General features: G+C 38.5%; 1 protein-coding gene across 24 annotated transcripts in view; it reads left to right on the forward strand.

The window, feature by feature from the left end:
• The window catches only part of COBLL1 (cordon-bleu WH2 repeat protein like 1), a 187,852-nt gene that overhangs the window by 128,032 nt on the left and 43,387 nt on the right, over positions 1 to 16,433 (forward strand). For 13 of the 24 annotated variants that reach the window (XM_089329091.1, XM_051848576.3, XM_070070744.2 and 10 more), the window contains 4 exons: positions 2,480 to 2,708; positions 3,490 to 3,528; positions 10,263 to 10,360; positions 10,472 to 10,708. In XM_089329091.1, coding sequence (XP_089185217.1) covers positions 2,480 to 2,708; positions 3,490 to 3,528; positions 10,263 to 10,360; positions 10,472 to 10,708 — 603 coding nt within the window. The remainder of the gene's footprint in view (positions 1 to 2,479; positions 2,709 to 3,489; positions 3,529 to 10,262; positions 10,361 to 10,471; positions 10,709 to 16,433) is intronic. The other 11 variants (XM_070070746.2, XM_070070748.2, XM_070070751.2 and 8 more) reach the window with 1 other exon arrangement.

Below are 16,433 nucleotides of genomic sequence, written 5' to 3' on the forward strand. Positions count from 1 at the left end.
TGTGCCACAGCGTTGGCCTCAGTACTCCAGACTTGAGATGCTTTAAAATGATCATCATGGCTACCAGAATCTAACAATTGTGAATGATCTCTATTTTAAGCTACTCATCAATTTTTTTTTATATTTACAGGAAAGTTTTAGAATCTTTAATGAAAATCTACAAAAGTGGTTCTTTATAGTTTCTGGCTTCTCTATACTTGATAAGCAGTACTTGCAATTTAATGTCAACATTATTATTAATTCGTGGTACACATTGATTCAGTTTTTTAAAGTATGAATTTTAAGCCAAATTGTAGAAGTACTTAGATTTCAAGGAATATGCTTACATGATGAATACCAACCATTTTTCACTTATTAAAACACATAAAAATTTGTATATGAAATGTATGTGTAATTGATGTGATTTCAATGCACATTCTTTTTTTTTTTTTTTTTTTTGGACAGGCAGAGTTAGACAGTGAGCAAGAGAGAGACAGAGAGAAATGTCTTCTTATTTTCCATTGGTTCACCCACCAAGTGGCCACTACACCAGCGCGTTGTGGCTGACGTGCTGCGCCAAAGCCAGGATCCAGGTGCTTCCTCCTGGTCTTCCATGCGGGTACAGGGCCCAAGGACCTGGGCCATCCTCCACTGCACTCCCAGGCCACAGCAGAGAGCTGGACTGGAAGAGGAGCAACCGGGACAGAATCTGGCACCCCAACCGAGACTAGAATCTGGGGTGCTGGCACCTCAGACAGAGGATTAGCCTATTGAGCCGCGGCGCCAGCCTCAATGCACATTCTAACATTTTTCATCATTGTATTGAGACTTTTTTAGAAAATATTGACAGGCTCTGGCTTCAGAATGAGCCCTTAAGGCATTTGGATCTGGCTAAAGAGCCCATGAGAGTATTTCAGGCATGGAAAGCCAAGACACTCTGGCAAAAAAAAAAAAAAAAAAAAAAAAGCCTAAATGAAAGATCTCTGTGAATGAGATCCTGGCAGAAAGAACAGGCCATCAAAGAAGGAAGTACCTTTCTCTGAAGGGAGGAGAGAATTTCCACTTTGACTATGACCTTGTCGAAATAAGATCGGAGTTGGCGAACTCAAGAGGCTTCCATAGCCTTGGCAACTCATGACAAGAGCCTAGGGTGATTACTGATGCCATAAACAAGAGTGTCAATTGTTAAGTCAACAACAGGAGTCACTATGCACTTACTCCCCATCAAGGATCTCTGTCCTTAATGTGTTACTATGTGAATTAATGGTATAACTAGTACTCAATCAGTACTTTATACTGTGTTTCTGTGTGGGTGCAAACTGTTGCAATCTTAGTATATATACTTAGTATATATTAAGTTGATCTTCTGTATATAAAGATAATTGAAAATGGATCTTGATGAAGAATGGGATGGGAGAAGGATGAGAGATGGGAGCGTTGTGGGTGGGAGGGTGGTTATGAGGGGAAAAAGCCACTATAATCAAAAAGTTGTACTTTGGAAATTTATATTTATTAAATAAAAGTTAAAAAAGAAAACATTAACATGGTTTTAAAATATTAAAATGCAATGACTTTTTGTAATATATTGAATATTAAATATTAGCCTTTTGGGCTGCTTTCTGTATAGGTATATCTTAGATATTCCTGCTGTTTATCTACATGGAAATACTTTTATTTTGCTATGGAAATCTACAGTTTATAGATTATTCTCTTTCTACAAGAAAATGTCTTTGAGGATCTATAAACTGTAGATTTCATTTAGCATGGCTACATGGCGCTGAGTTTCATTTATATTCAGGATTTAATCAGTCACATCAAAATGATGAGATAATTACAATCAGCAATAATTTTGAGTTAGTATATACTTAAATGAAGAATATTTTAATATTCTTTATTGATATGTTTAAATTATCCCAAAAGTCATGAGAACAACATCAATAAAGGCTAATGACAATAGCTGATATTCATTTATTCATCATTTACTATGTGCCACACACAGTCACCATTCATATCTATTTACATGGATGATCTCACCATGTCTTCAATTGAGAGAAACACAATAGTTTAACCAAAATTTCCCTTTCTTTATTGCAGTAACTGACAAAACATTCAAGATAAAACATATATAATTCTGTATTATATCTACTTAGTAATTTTAAAGTAAATATTTCGAAGAACAAAGTAAAATCATCAGTAATACTAAGTATGAGGTGTTTTTTTGTTGTTGTTCCTTTTGGATTTAGACCTACTTAATATTTTACTATCCCAGTGTTGTGAATTTAATCTGGATTATTTAATCAATAAACTAATATTTGTTTCTAAGAATTTGCTCTGGATTTATGAAATAACATTAATCAAGATGAATTTCACCACAAAGTAGGAAAGTACTATTTATTTTATGAATATGTAATTGAACATTATCTCATTGAGAAGTTGTTGTAGAAAATTTGTTTGAATTAGTAAATTATGGTGTAAGTATGGCTCTTTTTTTTTTCCCTAGAAAACTGTGAGAGTAGTGATCAATTTTAAGAAAACACAGAAGACAATAGTGAGAGTTAATCCACATACATCACTTGAAGAACTTGCCCCTATAATATGTAGCAAATGTGAGTTTGATCCATCACACACACTGTTGTTGAAAGATTATCAATCTCAGGAGCCCCTTGACTTAACAAAATCTCTCAATGACCTGGGACTAAGAGAATTATACGCCATGGATGTCAGCAGAGGTAAGTGAAATCCATTTTATTCATTTAATAGGATGTATATGTGGGTGCCTTGTTCTTATACATAGGTATTCTCAAGTTCATCATGGTGAGGTAAAGAATCCTATTGAGAGAAGTAAATACATATCATTGGGTATAAGAAAACAAATAAGTACAAATCAGGTTACATTCAGTTATTTAAATTATAAGGAATACTTGTCTTTTTAGCTTTCTTCTGCATTTTATGTTTTTCTGTCTACCCATGAATTTTTTGGGCACATTTAACTTCTTTGTGATTTTGAGATTTAAATAGAAAATAAAAATTTACATGTGAATTCATTGTTCTGTTCAAGGGTCAGTTATTGCCTACTCATTGTGGTTTTGTCTGAGTCTTAATTATTCAACTTTGAAAGTTTCTTGACATATTTCTTTCTAAGGTCAGCACCCAAAGTAAACTGGCTTATGAAACCAATCAAACTAATTCCCAAAATTTCAAAAGAGCTTGCAGTGTTAATCTACAGAAATAATGTAACAAATTTTGGTGATATTGGATAATGTTGGTTTGTATATCTCATAAGCAAATCCAAGTGTATTTATTCAACATTAATCTGTTTTGCTAGAAGAAATAAAAATTTAGTGAAGGAGACAATTAACTTATGTACTCTGTGCATATATCACTTCAAACATTATTCAGATGTTGTACATTTTGTAAAGCGTAGACTATATATAGCTCAGTAATGTTTTATACTTGAGCAAACTGAGTCTTTACAGTCAATTTACCCTCTTTTACCCCCTCCTTCTGTAGCTGCTTCTGTTACTGCCTTCACTAAGTCATCTTTACAAGGTAAGACGTGAATTAGTAGAAACAAATTATAACATGAAATTGGATAAATCATAAAGATAGGCTTCTAGTTTTACCTGGTTTTAACATTACTAATATATATGTTCTGTAAAAAAATTTAGTTTAGAGAATATCTGGTTTTCATTTCCTTAAAAATAATTTATTTCTGAATTTAATTAAAACAATTTTATTTCAGTAAACATTTGAAAATCATATGATACGAAGATTGTGATAAAGCTTATTTCTTACTCTCATGCAAGAAAAAGTGACTTTGTTGGAATTTTTATTGGGTAGAAATTCTAGTAGTTTGGTGGTACTGTGGGGGAGGATATTGTATTTTCATTGAACAATTATGTAGAATAATCTCATGTTCATCACAGTAAAACTTTGCAGCCATTAACTTACAAACATTCTGTGATAATGTGGAAAATTCTTGTACTAAGATTACCGTTTAAATCATAAAAATGTGTTTAATGTGGGAAAAAAGTTTCATATAATATTCTGGGAGGAAATAACAAGAGGACCTCAAAACGTTCATGGAAAATGAGCATTTTGTTTTAATTCCGGTTTTTCCATGAGCTTATATATAAACGCTTTAATAATGGTTACCTTTCAATGGTAGGGCTATAGGTAATTTTCCATATTTCTTTATTATAATTTTTTAAAAGATTTTATTTATTTATTTGAGAGGTAGAGTTACAGACAGTGAGAAGGAGAGACAGAGAGAAAGGCCTTCCATCCGCTGATTCACTCCCCAAATGGCCGATCCAGAGACAGGAACCAGGAGCTTCCTCAGGGGCCCAAGCACTTGGGCCATCTTCTACTGCTTTCCCAGGCCATAGCAGAGAGCTGGATTGGAAGAGGAGCAGCCAGGACTTGAAACGGCTGCCATATGGGATGCCGGCGCCACAGGCGGAGGATTAACCTACTGCACCACAGCACCGGCTCCTATTATAAAATTTTATAATGGGCATGTATTGCTTTCCTACAGAAAAGCTTCAAAAATATCCAATAATAATCAAGTCTAGAAATCTTTGTTCTCTATTTAAAAAGGATAAGTTGACATTTGATTACTATAATAATTATTGTCCTACTTTAAAAACATTTAATAAACTGTATAATTATGCATTATTGGGATCCTGTCTTTACCAATTTTTTGAAGTGCACTGATACTCTCCATTCCAAGAATTAAGCCTGCATAAATAGTAGTATGATTCTTTATTAGTAGTGGTTGTCATAAAGACTAGCCAAATGAAAGGAGTTGAAAATTTTTATGATCTTAATGTGGATCCTGGCTACAAATCAAAAGAGAGGCATTTTAGTTCTTACACTGCATTAACTGTCAAGCTAATTTGGCAAGCTGTTGGTGGAAATAACTTTATCTGACTAGATTTCACCTTTCACTTCTATAATCTGACTAGATTTCACCTTTCACTTCTATAATTAATAATAATTGTAATATAAAGAAATGAGAAAAAGTAGTCTCTGGTTCTTTCCAAAAACAGTCTTCTGTTACTTGTACTTGTTTTTGGTCCTGACTTTGCCACCTTATGCGTTTCTAATCCTAAGCATGTTCTACAATCCTTTCATTTGGAAGATGTTGAATGCACTGATTTCTGATATTGCTTCCAATCATGCAAAGTATGTGACTTATTGAGGTTGTTATATTATGAACTATAAGAGAACGGAATAATAAAATTGAGGAAGAGTCTTTCACAGTGTCAGAATCCACAAGGTCATTCCAAATGCTGTCTTAGTATTTATTTATTTATTTTTATTTTTTGACAGGCAGAGTGGACAGTGAGAGAGAGAGAGAGAGACAGAAAGGTCTTCCTTTGCCGTTGGTTCACCCTCCAATGGCCGCCACGGCTGGCGCACTGCGGCCAGAGCACCACGCTGATCCGAAGGCAGGAGCCAGGTCCACTGTACTCCCGGGCAATAGCAGAGAGCTGGCCTGGAAGAGGGGCAACCGGGACAGAATCTGGCGCCCCGACCGGACTAGAACCCGGTGTGCCTGCGCCGCAAGGCGGAGGATTAGCCTATTGAGCCGCGGCGCCGGCCTGTCTTAGTATTTAACCCTGAATTGCAATGTTTCCTACATGGAGCTGTAAATAAAGACTCAGAAGTGAACTAAAGTGGGTGTTGTGGGGTGATAGCTCCTGGCTAGGCTTGATCTCACTTCTTGCCTCTGTGTAGGGTAGAATTCAAGAGAGAGACATAGATAGAGATCAGCAAAAAGGCAAGATTTATTTACAGGTGATGGGCAAGTACACACACAGGAGAAAGTGTGGGCAACCTTAAGAAAGAGGCCAGCAATAAACAGGAACTGTCCTCTCCTGTTTGGGGGCATAGAGGGTGGTGTTTGGGCTATGACTTAATTAACTATTCAGAGAGAACAGAGTTTGGGGTAGGGCTTGAGTACTGCCCCCCCATCTTTATTTTATTTGAAAGTTAGAGTTAGAGAGAGATCTTCTATCCTTTGATTCACTCTCCAAGTGGCCACTGTGGCCTGGGATGGACCAGGCTGAAGCCAGGAGCTTCATCCAGGTATCCTATGTAGGTGAAAGGGCCCAAGGACTTGAGCCATCTTCTGCTTTCCCAGGAAGTCTATTCAATAAATGTGAATTGTCATGACATCAGGTGTGTGATGAAAATGGGGTTTGGGTGGCGCACGGGATGCATGGCAGGTGCTGACAAACCTCAACTCCTTCGTGTTAGCTATCTCCCTTCCTACATCAGAGGGTGACGAGGTCCCTGGAAATTGCTTTACCAGAAATAGCCATGTGCAATATTCTGCTTATGTTTATATATGGCCAACCATATTAATTTGCAATCTACAACATAAATTTAATTATATGTATCTATTCAATTAGTACGAGTTTCTATCTTGAAACAGTGGCGTTTTAAAAATCACAGCTATTACAATTCAACTTAAAGTGAATACGAGTCTCAGTTCTAGTGTTTAATGGCTGTGTCGTCATGCATGTTATTCAAACTATCTGGTTAGCTTGTTCTTATGAAATAAGTTAAGCATGTAAAAAGCAAAAATATTTTCAAAGTTCTATGTGTTCATCAGTATTAGTTGTTAGCATTGTCAAACTCGCTGTGCTGAAATGTACTGCTTATTTAATATTTGAATCATCAGATTTCAATATTTATGAAATAGTTTTCCCTCAATATGTTGTTTTGACATTTTCCATTGATATACTTATTGGTATTAACCATGTTTGCTTTCCTGAAGTAGCCCCCTGCTTGGTCATAATTTATTTAATTTTGTAAACACTTTTTTAAATGAGAGCAATACAGTAAGAATATACATCATTCCTAAGTTATACTTTAGCTATCAAATGTTGATACACAGTGCTTTGTTTCCAGTGTCCTTGAAAGTATATTTTAATTTACCATAAAATCCATGTTTCATTGTAGAAGAAATATTTTTTAAAAGATTTATTTATTTATTTGAAGTCAGAGTTACACTGAGAAAGAACGAGAGGTAGAGAGAGAGGTCTTCTATCGGCTGACTCAATCCTGAATTGGCTGCAGTGCCTGGAGCTGTGCTGATCGGAAGCCAGGAGCCAGGAGCTTCTTCCAGGTCTCCCACACAGGTGCAGGGGCCCAAGGACTTGGGACATCTTCAACTGATTTCCCAGGCCATAGCAGAGAGGTGGATTAGAAGTGCAGCAGCCGGGTCTCAAAGCAGTGCTGATATGGGATGCCGGCACTGCAGGCAGTGGCTTTACCCACTACGCCACAGTGTCAGCCCCGTGTAAAAGAAATATTTATGAAATTTACTTTTTTTTATTTGAAGAAACCAAATAATTTGTCTTGTTCCCACATTCATAATTTTGCTGATTGCATCCTGTGGTGTCAGTTAACATGTTTCTTTGCCCTTTTTATTTCCTGTAAATTAATTAATATAGAGATCTGATCAGGTTTTGGTAGGCTATTTTGCAAGAATGCTTTATGATATGTGGTATTGTGTATTCCTTTTGTGGATGCATAATGTGCATAATGGAGAATTATTTTTCTGATGTTAGCTATTGATGATCATGGCCATCTTGTTCATTAAGAGCCAGAAAATGATGGTAGTCTGATGAAACATTCTTGTTCTTATTAGCTGAGATATTTCCAAGAAAGCAAACTTTCCAGGTCAACTGTATGACTAGATAGAATTGAATTAGAAAAGGTTTAATAAAATTGTGGTTCTTTGCCTCCATTACTTTTTTTAAAAACTTTATTTAATAATTATAATTTTCCAAAGTACAGTTTATGGATTACATTGGCTTTCCCCCCCATAACTTCCCTCCCACCCGCACCTCTCCCATCTCCCGCTCCCTCTCCCATTCCATTCACATCAAGATTCATTTTCAATTATCTTTATATACAGAAGATCAATTTAGTATATATTAAGTAAAGATTTCATCAGTTTGCACCCATACAGAACATAAAGTGTAAATACTGTTTGAGTACTAGTTATAGCATTAATTCACATTGGACAACACATTAAGGACAGAGATCCCACATAAGGAGTAAGTGCACAGTGACTCCTGTTGTTGACTTAACAATTTGACACTCTTGTTTATGGTGTCAGAAATCTCCCTAGGCTCTAGTCATGAGTTGCCAAGGCTATGGAAGCCTCTTGAGTTCGCTGACTTTGCTGCCTCCATTACTTTTGAAAATAATAGACTGGTTCTCTAGCTTAACAGAAAGGTAAATAATGAGGATGTATTAGTTTTTTTAGTATCATTGTGAATGCTGAGATAAAATTACAAAGAATTAAACTTAAATGATGTGTTTGAATTTTAATTACTCTTCTTATGTCCAGAGTGCCTTGCTTTTTATTAATAGAAACCATCTTGGTCTGGGCCCTGAGTCCTTCTAACATGACTCCAGGAGACTTCGATGGCTTGCTTTCTGGTATAACTAGGAGTTCCAAGCTCATCTGGTATATTCCTTGGTACCAACAAAGAGTCAGCCATCCTGAAAACATTTGTGGAGCATGAAACCTAGACATAATCTGGGCCCGGGTAGCTTAGCACTATAGGATTTGTCCTTGTCACAGACCCCTTCAGTTGACACTAAAATACTTTCTGGAGAATTTTAAAGAAATGTTGCACCTGCAGCATCAGGGTTTGACATTTGCCATTTTGATTGAAGTGTGGTTTCTCAGTTTAGGCATTATTAACATCTTGGGCCAAATAATTCTTTGTTACTGGGGACTGTCTTTTGCATTGTACTGCGTTTAGCACCATCACTGGCTTCTACCCATAAATACCAGAGCCACATTCTCCTGACCTGGTTCCCAATTGTGACAACAAAGATTGTCCCTACACATTGTCAAATGTCCTCTGGGAGACAAAACTCTCTCAGTTAAGAACAGTGGATTAAAGAAGCAATGTTTTCAAAACTTTTAACAAAGTACTAGGTACAGTCTTCAGTGAAGGTCCGTACAGGGTTGGTTCAAGACACCCAGCAGATAAAAAATCTACAAATGCTCAGCTCCAATGTATAAAATGGCATAGTGTTTGTATATAACCTGTGTAAATTCTCCTGTGTGCTTCAAACCATCTTTAGATTATTATAACACCTGATAAAATTCAAGTGTTATGGATATAACTATTACACTGTATTTTTGCAGGGGTGGGGAAGCTTTTTTCTGCCAAGGGCCTTTTGGGTTTTATATCCTCATTCACAGGCCATACAAAATTATCAACTTAAATAATTAGCCTGCAATAGATTTCCTGAATTTCCTTTTTTTTATGATTTATTTGAAAGGCAGAGTTGCAGAGGTGGGGGGAGAGAGACAGAGAGATCTCGCATCTGCTGGTTCACTCTCTAGATGACCGCAATGGCCAGAGCAGAGCCTGTCTGAAGCCAGGAACTTTTTCCAGGTCTCCCATATGGGAGCAAGGACCCAAGGACTTGAGGCATCCTCCACTGCTTTCCTAGGTACATTAGCAGGGAGCTGGATCAGAAGTGGTGCAGCCAGGGCTCAAACCAGCACCCATATTGGATGCTGGCACTGCAGACTGTGGCTTAATCCGCTGTGCCACAGCGCCGTTCCAACTTTGTTGAATTTAGAGTCCTGCCTGTGGTTCCCATTGAAGGACCAGACTAAATGATTTTGCAGGCGGGTATTATTATTATTATTATTATTATTCCCCATCCCTGGAAGGAATAATAAGAATAAAACTCTGTGTGTGTTAATCATAGGTGTAATTGTTTTTTCAAATACTGAGGCTGATTGAATCTACAGATAGGAAATTCAGATACAGGAGACTGACTAAACATGACGACTCATGTTTTGGAAAAAAAAAATTCAAGATAAGTGCTGAGATAAAATTACAGTCACAGGGACAAAGTGTGGCAGCAGCTTCACATCTCATTTAGTTGGCAGTGCCCTTTTTACTTTTAAAGCTGAAGTGTTGGGAATTATGTGTAAAACACAGACTCATCACAGTGAATTTAATCCTATCCTAGCTCTGTCACTTTTTGATGGTTGACCCTGTGTGTCTCTTAATTTTTTAAGCTTCAGTTTCCTCTGCTGTGAAATTGGAGCACTATTTGCTTATTACTTGGAGAATTTAATAAGATACAAGGTGCCTGTCAGAGCGCCTGGTTCTTAACAGACTGTAATTAGTTGCTTTCATCATTAAGTATGTTATTAACGAGAAAATAGTAAAAGATAATTTTGGGAATGAGCATTACAAAAGTAAGATGTTTTTCTTCTATTTTAGAGTCGTGCCAAATATCTCAAAACCTAGACTTCATGAAGGAGAAGGAAAATAAAGGGTTCTTCAGTTTCTTTCAACGCAGTAAGAAAAAGCGGGAGCAAGTGAGTATTTTCTTAGGAGGCATTTGCAAGATTCTTCAAATCTCTTTGTAAATGATAAGTATTTTTTATCTTGAAATCACGTGTAAATATTGCCTTTCAATTCCTCCTTAGACGGCAAGTGCCCCAGCAACCCCTCTAATAAATAAGCACCGTCCAACTTTTACAAGGTCCAACACCATTTCCAAGCCATTTATCTCTAACACACTGCCTTCGGACGCACCCAAAAAGAGGCGGGCCCCGCTGCCGCCGATGCCGGCGTCTCAGAGCGAGCCCCATGACCTGGCACGCATCCAGGAGAGACCAGCTTCCTGCGTGGTGAAGGCTGCGAGTGTGGATGAAAATGATAAGGTGCGTAGTTGTGTTTTGTTTTTAGGATGCGTTAGGGAACATCTGCTTTTTAACCTCTTACTTTGTTTGGGATTTTCTGCAGAAACTTCTAAGAAGGCTAGCAGTGGTCATAATGTATAATAAGAATAAATAATTAGTAATAAGGTTGATACTGGGAAGAGTTTGTATGTATGCTTCTGTGATGCAGTAGGGAGGAATGTCCATTTTAAGTAGCTTTCATATTCAAGTAAATAAAATATTCATAAATCTCAAGTCCTATTTTCCTAAGGCCCAACCAAGGAGATCATGATGCTTAGATTAGGAAATGGCCTTGCTTTAAAAAAATGTTTTGCTGAATTATTTTCATTATATTTGAAAGGCAGAGAGAAACAGAAAATGAGCATCCATCCTCTGGTTCACTATCCAAATACCCACAACACCCAGGGCTGGGCCAGGATGAAGCCAGGATACCCAGAACTTAATCTGGGATCTCCTACAAGGTAGCAGGGGGCCAAGTAAAGATTATTTTTGAGTGATTTGTTTTCCCAACAGCAAAGCATTGTTGGTAGTTTTCTGAATACATGTATCTTCTCTTTCCCTGACTGAGTTTTCTCCAGGGAAAATGCTGTTGTCTGCTTGGTACACAGATACTCTGTCATTAAAAATAAAAAAAGTCGTCTTGCACAGAATATATTGCAAATACATTATACTCCAGTATTCAAAGCAAGCACTGGTCCAGTTGTATCTTTTCCTTACAGTTACTATTACTCCCCTTTATTTCCAGATTTTTTTCCCTGTTAATGCCATTTTGTAGGGATCCAATTGCAAAGTACTTTTCATGGCCAATTTATACATTTCTTGCTTTACTCTTATAGAATATAAATGAATTTTTGGCCAGTGCCGTGGCTCACTAGGCTAATCCTCCGCCTGTGGCGCCGGTACCTCGGGTACTAGTCCCACTTGGGGTGCTGGGTTCTGTCCAGGTTGCTCCTCTTCCAGTCCATTTCTCTTCTGTGGCCCCGGAAAGGCAATGGAGGATGGCCCAAGTGCTTGGGCCCTGCACCCACATGGTAGACCAGGAGGAAGCACCTGGCTCCTAGATTCGGATTGGCGCGGTGCCATTTGGGGAGTGAACCAACAGAAGGAAGACCTTTCTCTCTGTCTCTCTCTCTCCCTAAGCTCTGCCTGTCAAAAAAATAAAAAAGAAGAATATAAATGAATTTTAAAGTAAATGTGATTGAAAATGAGACAACATATTTTGCTGGTTGTCAACAGAATAACTTTGAGAACAAATTTTGAGATATTTGAGACACTGAGAATTTTTTTTATCTAGTTGAAAAATTTTATTTTCCTCTCAAACTTTGTAAATTCAGTGCTCAAATGAATTAACCTCCTACCAAATATACATTTATTTGCTTATTTTAATTTTTTAAGATTTATTTGAAAGACTTACACAGAGAGGAGAGGCAGAGAGAGAGCGAGAGAGGTCTTCCATCCGATGGTTCATTCCCCATTTGGGCGCAACGGCTGGAGCTGTGCCAATCCGAAGCCAGGAGCCAGGAGCTTCTTCCAGGTCTCCCACGTGGGTGCAGGGGCTCAAGGACTTGGTCCATTTTCTACCACTTTCCCAGGCCACAGCAAGAGCTGAATGGGAAGTGGAGTAGTAGAGACTCGATCCAGCGCCCACATGGGATGCCAGGGCTTTAACCTGCTGCGCCACAGCGCCAGCACCCATTTTAATTTTTTTAAAGATTTATTTGTTTATTTGAAAGGCAGAATTACAGATAGGCAGTGGCAAAGAGAAAGGGCTTCCATCTGCTGGTTTATTCCCCAGATGGCTGCAATGGCTAGAGCTGCACTGATCCTAAGCCAGGAGCCAGGAGCTTCTTCCGGGTCTCCCATGTGAGTGCAGGGGCTCAAGGACTTGGACCTTTTTCTGCTGCTTTCTCAGGCCATAGCAGAGAGCTGGATGGGAAAGTGGAGCAGCCAGGACTCAAACTGAGTCCATGTACGATGCTGGCACTGTAGGCAGCAGCTTTACCCACTATGCCACAGTACTGGCCCCTATATGCTTCTTTTATTAAAAAAAAAAAAAATTAGAGGCAGGCATAGCTTGGGACACCCTCATCCCATATTGTAGTACCTAGGTTCATGCTCTAGCTCTGCTCCTAGTGTCTGCCTCGCCCAGTTGTTGCAGGCATTTGGATAGTAAGAAGCAGTGAATCAGAGATCCAGCTCTCTCTCCCCTGCTCTTTCCCTCTTTCCCTCCTGCACCTCCTCCTCCCTCTCAGTCTCCATCTCAATCTCCCTCTGCCTCTCTGCCTTCCTAGTCAAAAATTTATGAAAATAAAATTTAACTACTTTTAAGTATAAGCTATTAGGTATATTTAAAAAGTAGCGAATTGAACAGATAGAAAGGGAAGAACAATCTTTTTTTTTTTTTTTAAGATTTATTTTATTTATTTGAAAGAGTTACAGAGAGAGGTAAAGACAGATAGATAGGTCTTCCATCAGCTGGTTCACTCCCCAAACAGCCACAACGGCCGGAGCTGTGCTGATCCGAAGCCAGGAGCTTCTTCCAGTTCTCCAACGTGGGTGCAGGGGCCCAAGAACTTGGGCCATCTTCTACTGCTTTCCCAGACCATAGCAGAGAGCTGGATTGGAAGAGGAGCAGCCAGGACTAGAATCGGCGCCCATATGGGAGCCCGGTGCTTCAGGTTAGGGCTTTAACCCACTGTACCACAGCACCAGCCTCGGGAAAGAACAATCTTAACATTAATAGTTACTTGGAAAATATCTACTAAATTGTCTTAATTCTACTAAGATTTTCTTGTCTACTGTTATGGTATTAAGTCTCATCTTAAAAATCAGGAAGATCACTTTTTCAAATGGTAAAATTATTTACTGGCAGTTTTCTGGGATAACTGGTGTTTGGGTGCAGTTTTGCAGGATAGGATTCTTTAGTTCAGTCTTACAATATGTGTGTGAGTGCATGAGTCAGGCAAAGGAACCCTGTTCAGAGAACTTGTTGAAGACTATGGCATGCCTGGGCCGGAGTAGGAAACAGAGACTAAATGAGGTAAGCAGGGACCAAGTCAGAGATCCAGAGTCTGCCTTTCATCCTTGTAGCCCTGTTTTGTTTCTTCATAGGATAAAGTAACATTTTCAGAACTGTTTTATATTCTAATTACCATAAAACTACATTATAAGGGTATAAATTATATTCTCGAGTAACTCCCGAAGCCTTTCTCTTTGTGGAGAAAGAAATCTTGGCGCCTGCTCACTGATTTTTAGTCCGGCTGTCCTCATCCAGTCTATTCCAGTAAACTTCCTCTGTGCTTGCGTCCCGAGAGGCTTCCTCTGACTTTCCAGTAGTCTGCTGCTTAGAATTCTGGGCTGTGCTACCAGTGACCTCACTGAAAGCCGTTTCTTTGGACTCTCACCCTCTGCTGTATGACCAGTTGGTGCCCTGTGTTAAGTAATCTTTTTTTTTTTTTTTTTTTTTTTTTAGTGTGTTGCCTTTGGCAAACTGCACATCTTTATAGAATTTTCTAATTATTTTTTCTTTTGATCTGGACATCTGGATAGTTCTTTGATGTATTGTTCAGTGGGACCCTGAATTATTTGTTTTTCCCTAGAGAAGATGAAAAACCTTTTTTAAAAAAATGTATTCATTACGCAAATTCTTAATTATGAACGGTGGTTTTGTTTGTCATTGTGTGTGCATACACTTGAATGTGTGCTTTCCTAGGCATCCCGGCATGAATTTCCTTAACTTCTTGGGCATATTTGACAATCAGTCACCCCTCCTTCTTCTGTTTTAGCCTCCTTCTTGGTCTAGATACTCTTCTTAATCTGACCTTTCTGGACTTTTGGATTTTGTGTTGTGTGTGTGTGTGCGTGTGTTTTGTTTGTGTGTGTGTTTGTTTGTTTTTCATTTGGAAGTACCTGAACCCAATTGGCCTGTATTCACTATAGACTTTCAGAGAAGATGTCTGTGTTTTATTGAGTTACTGAGCTGATGGCTGTCAACAAGAGTGGCTTAAATATTATCCCCTCAAAAGATGTTTGTTAAATCCTAACTCCTAATACCCATGAATGTGATCTTACTTAGAAAAAATTTTTGAAGACATAATCAAGTTGAGGATGTAGAGATGAGATCATCTTGGTATTAAGTTGGACCCAAATCCAATGACTGGTGTCTTTATAAGAAGAGAAGACAGAGGAGAAGGGACCTTGAAGGTGGGACAGAGGCTTGCATTACACTGCCACGGCCGTGGCCTTCTTGGAGCTGCCGGAAGCTGCAGGCAGCAAGAGGGTATCATCCCATTTTGCCTTCCAAAGCAGCGTGGCCTTGCCAGCACCGTGATTTCAGACTTCCAGCCTTCAGAACTAGGGAGGAATGAATTTCTGTTGTTTTAAGCCACCTAATTATGCGATTTGCTACAGTACCGCCAGGAAACTAATGATCACCTTTATAATCTCAGTCTCACTGTTGTTGCAGTTCCAGATTGAAATCATGGTTGCTTGCTGACTTGTCACTACCTGGAAAAGAGCGTCTTAAAGTGCAACTCATTTTTTCCCTCAAATGGAAAAGCTCTAGATCATCTTTGCTATTTTCTTCATATTTCATTAAGTCTCACATTATAATATCATCTATTCCCTCTGCTGAAGTCATTCCTAGAGAAATCAAGGGCAGAGAATAAGGAGAGAATCAATACTTTGTCCAAATACTCTTAAGTGTTGTACAGGAACTTTGGATAGCTGGCTTTGCTTTTCTGGGCATTCAGGGTCCACTACAAGCTGGTCACAATTTTAATTTTACATTTTAATTCCTCATCATTTTCAAGGTGCTTGTAATATTTGACTCATTCTTGCTCTTATAAAATCCTGTTTCCTCTCCAAGCAGGATGGAATGACCGCACCTCCATCTTGTTCACGATTTCAGTGATTCATGCTCTTTTACCTGCCTCCTGGAGAGTTTTCTAAAGATGCTGGCACAGAATAATAGCCTAAATTTGTCTCTTCCATGTCTTTTTATTTGGTTTTAATTTATGTGTATATGTAGATAGTATATTTACATAATAAATAGCTCTGAAGGTAAAAGTAAAGAGGATTCAGTGAACATTTTCCTGCCCAATTTCCAACTAGATTCTCCATATTGAAGGGCACCTCTATCCTTCCAGGAACAAGGTATGCATATTCACCAATACTCCTGATACTTACTATTTTTGCTAGGTGGTCATAGGCAGCTTGCAGTTATGATATACCTCACTTTTTGGTTCTGGATGATTTATTTTGAATATCCTCATCAGTACATAAAGGATTGTTGTTTGTGACATGATTTACTTACCCCATCATATAAAAATAAACATTGGAATTATATTGTTGGGGTCAGCATCGTGACATAGCAGGTAAAGCTGCTGCCTGCGATGCCAGCATCCCATAGGGCACCAGTTTGTTTCCTGGCTGCTCCACTTCCGATCCCGATCAAGCTCCCTGCTAATGGTCTGGCCCACCTGCGGCCGTTGCAGCCATCTAGGGAGTGAACAAGTGGATGGTAGATCTCTCTCTCTCTGTCTCTTTCTCCCTCTCCCTCCCCATCTCTCTCTCCTCTCTATGTAACTCTGACTTTTAAATAAATAAATAAATCTTTAATAATTATATTATTGTTGTTTAAAGCTTATAGCATTGTTAAATTTTTACTTTTACCTCTACTTAGCCATATGGCAAGAATTGTGTTTTG

Source organism: Oryctolagus cuniculus, chromosome 3, assembly GCF_051225735.1.
Source record: "Oryctolagus cuniculus isolate XC-2025 breed Fujian yellow rabbit chromosome 3, ASM5122573v1, whole genome shotgun sequence".
In the NCBI taxonomy this organism is placed as follows: domain Eukaryota; kingdom Metazoa; phylum Chordata; class Mammalia; order Lagomorpha; family Leporidae; genus Oryctolagus; species Oryctolagus cuniculus.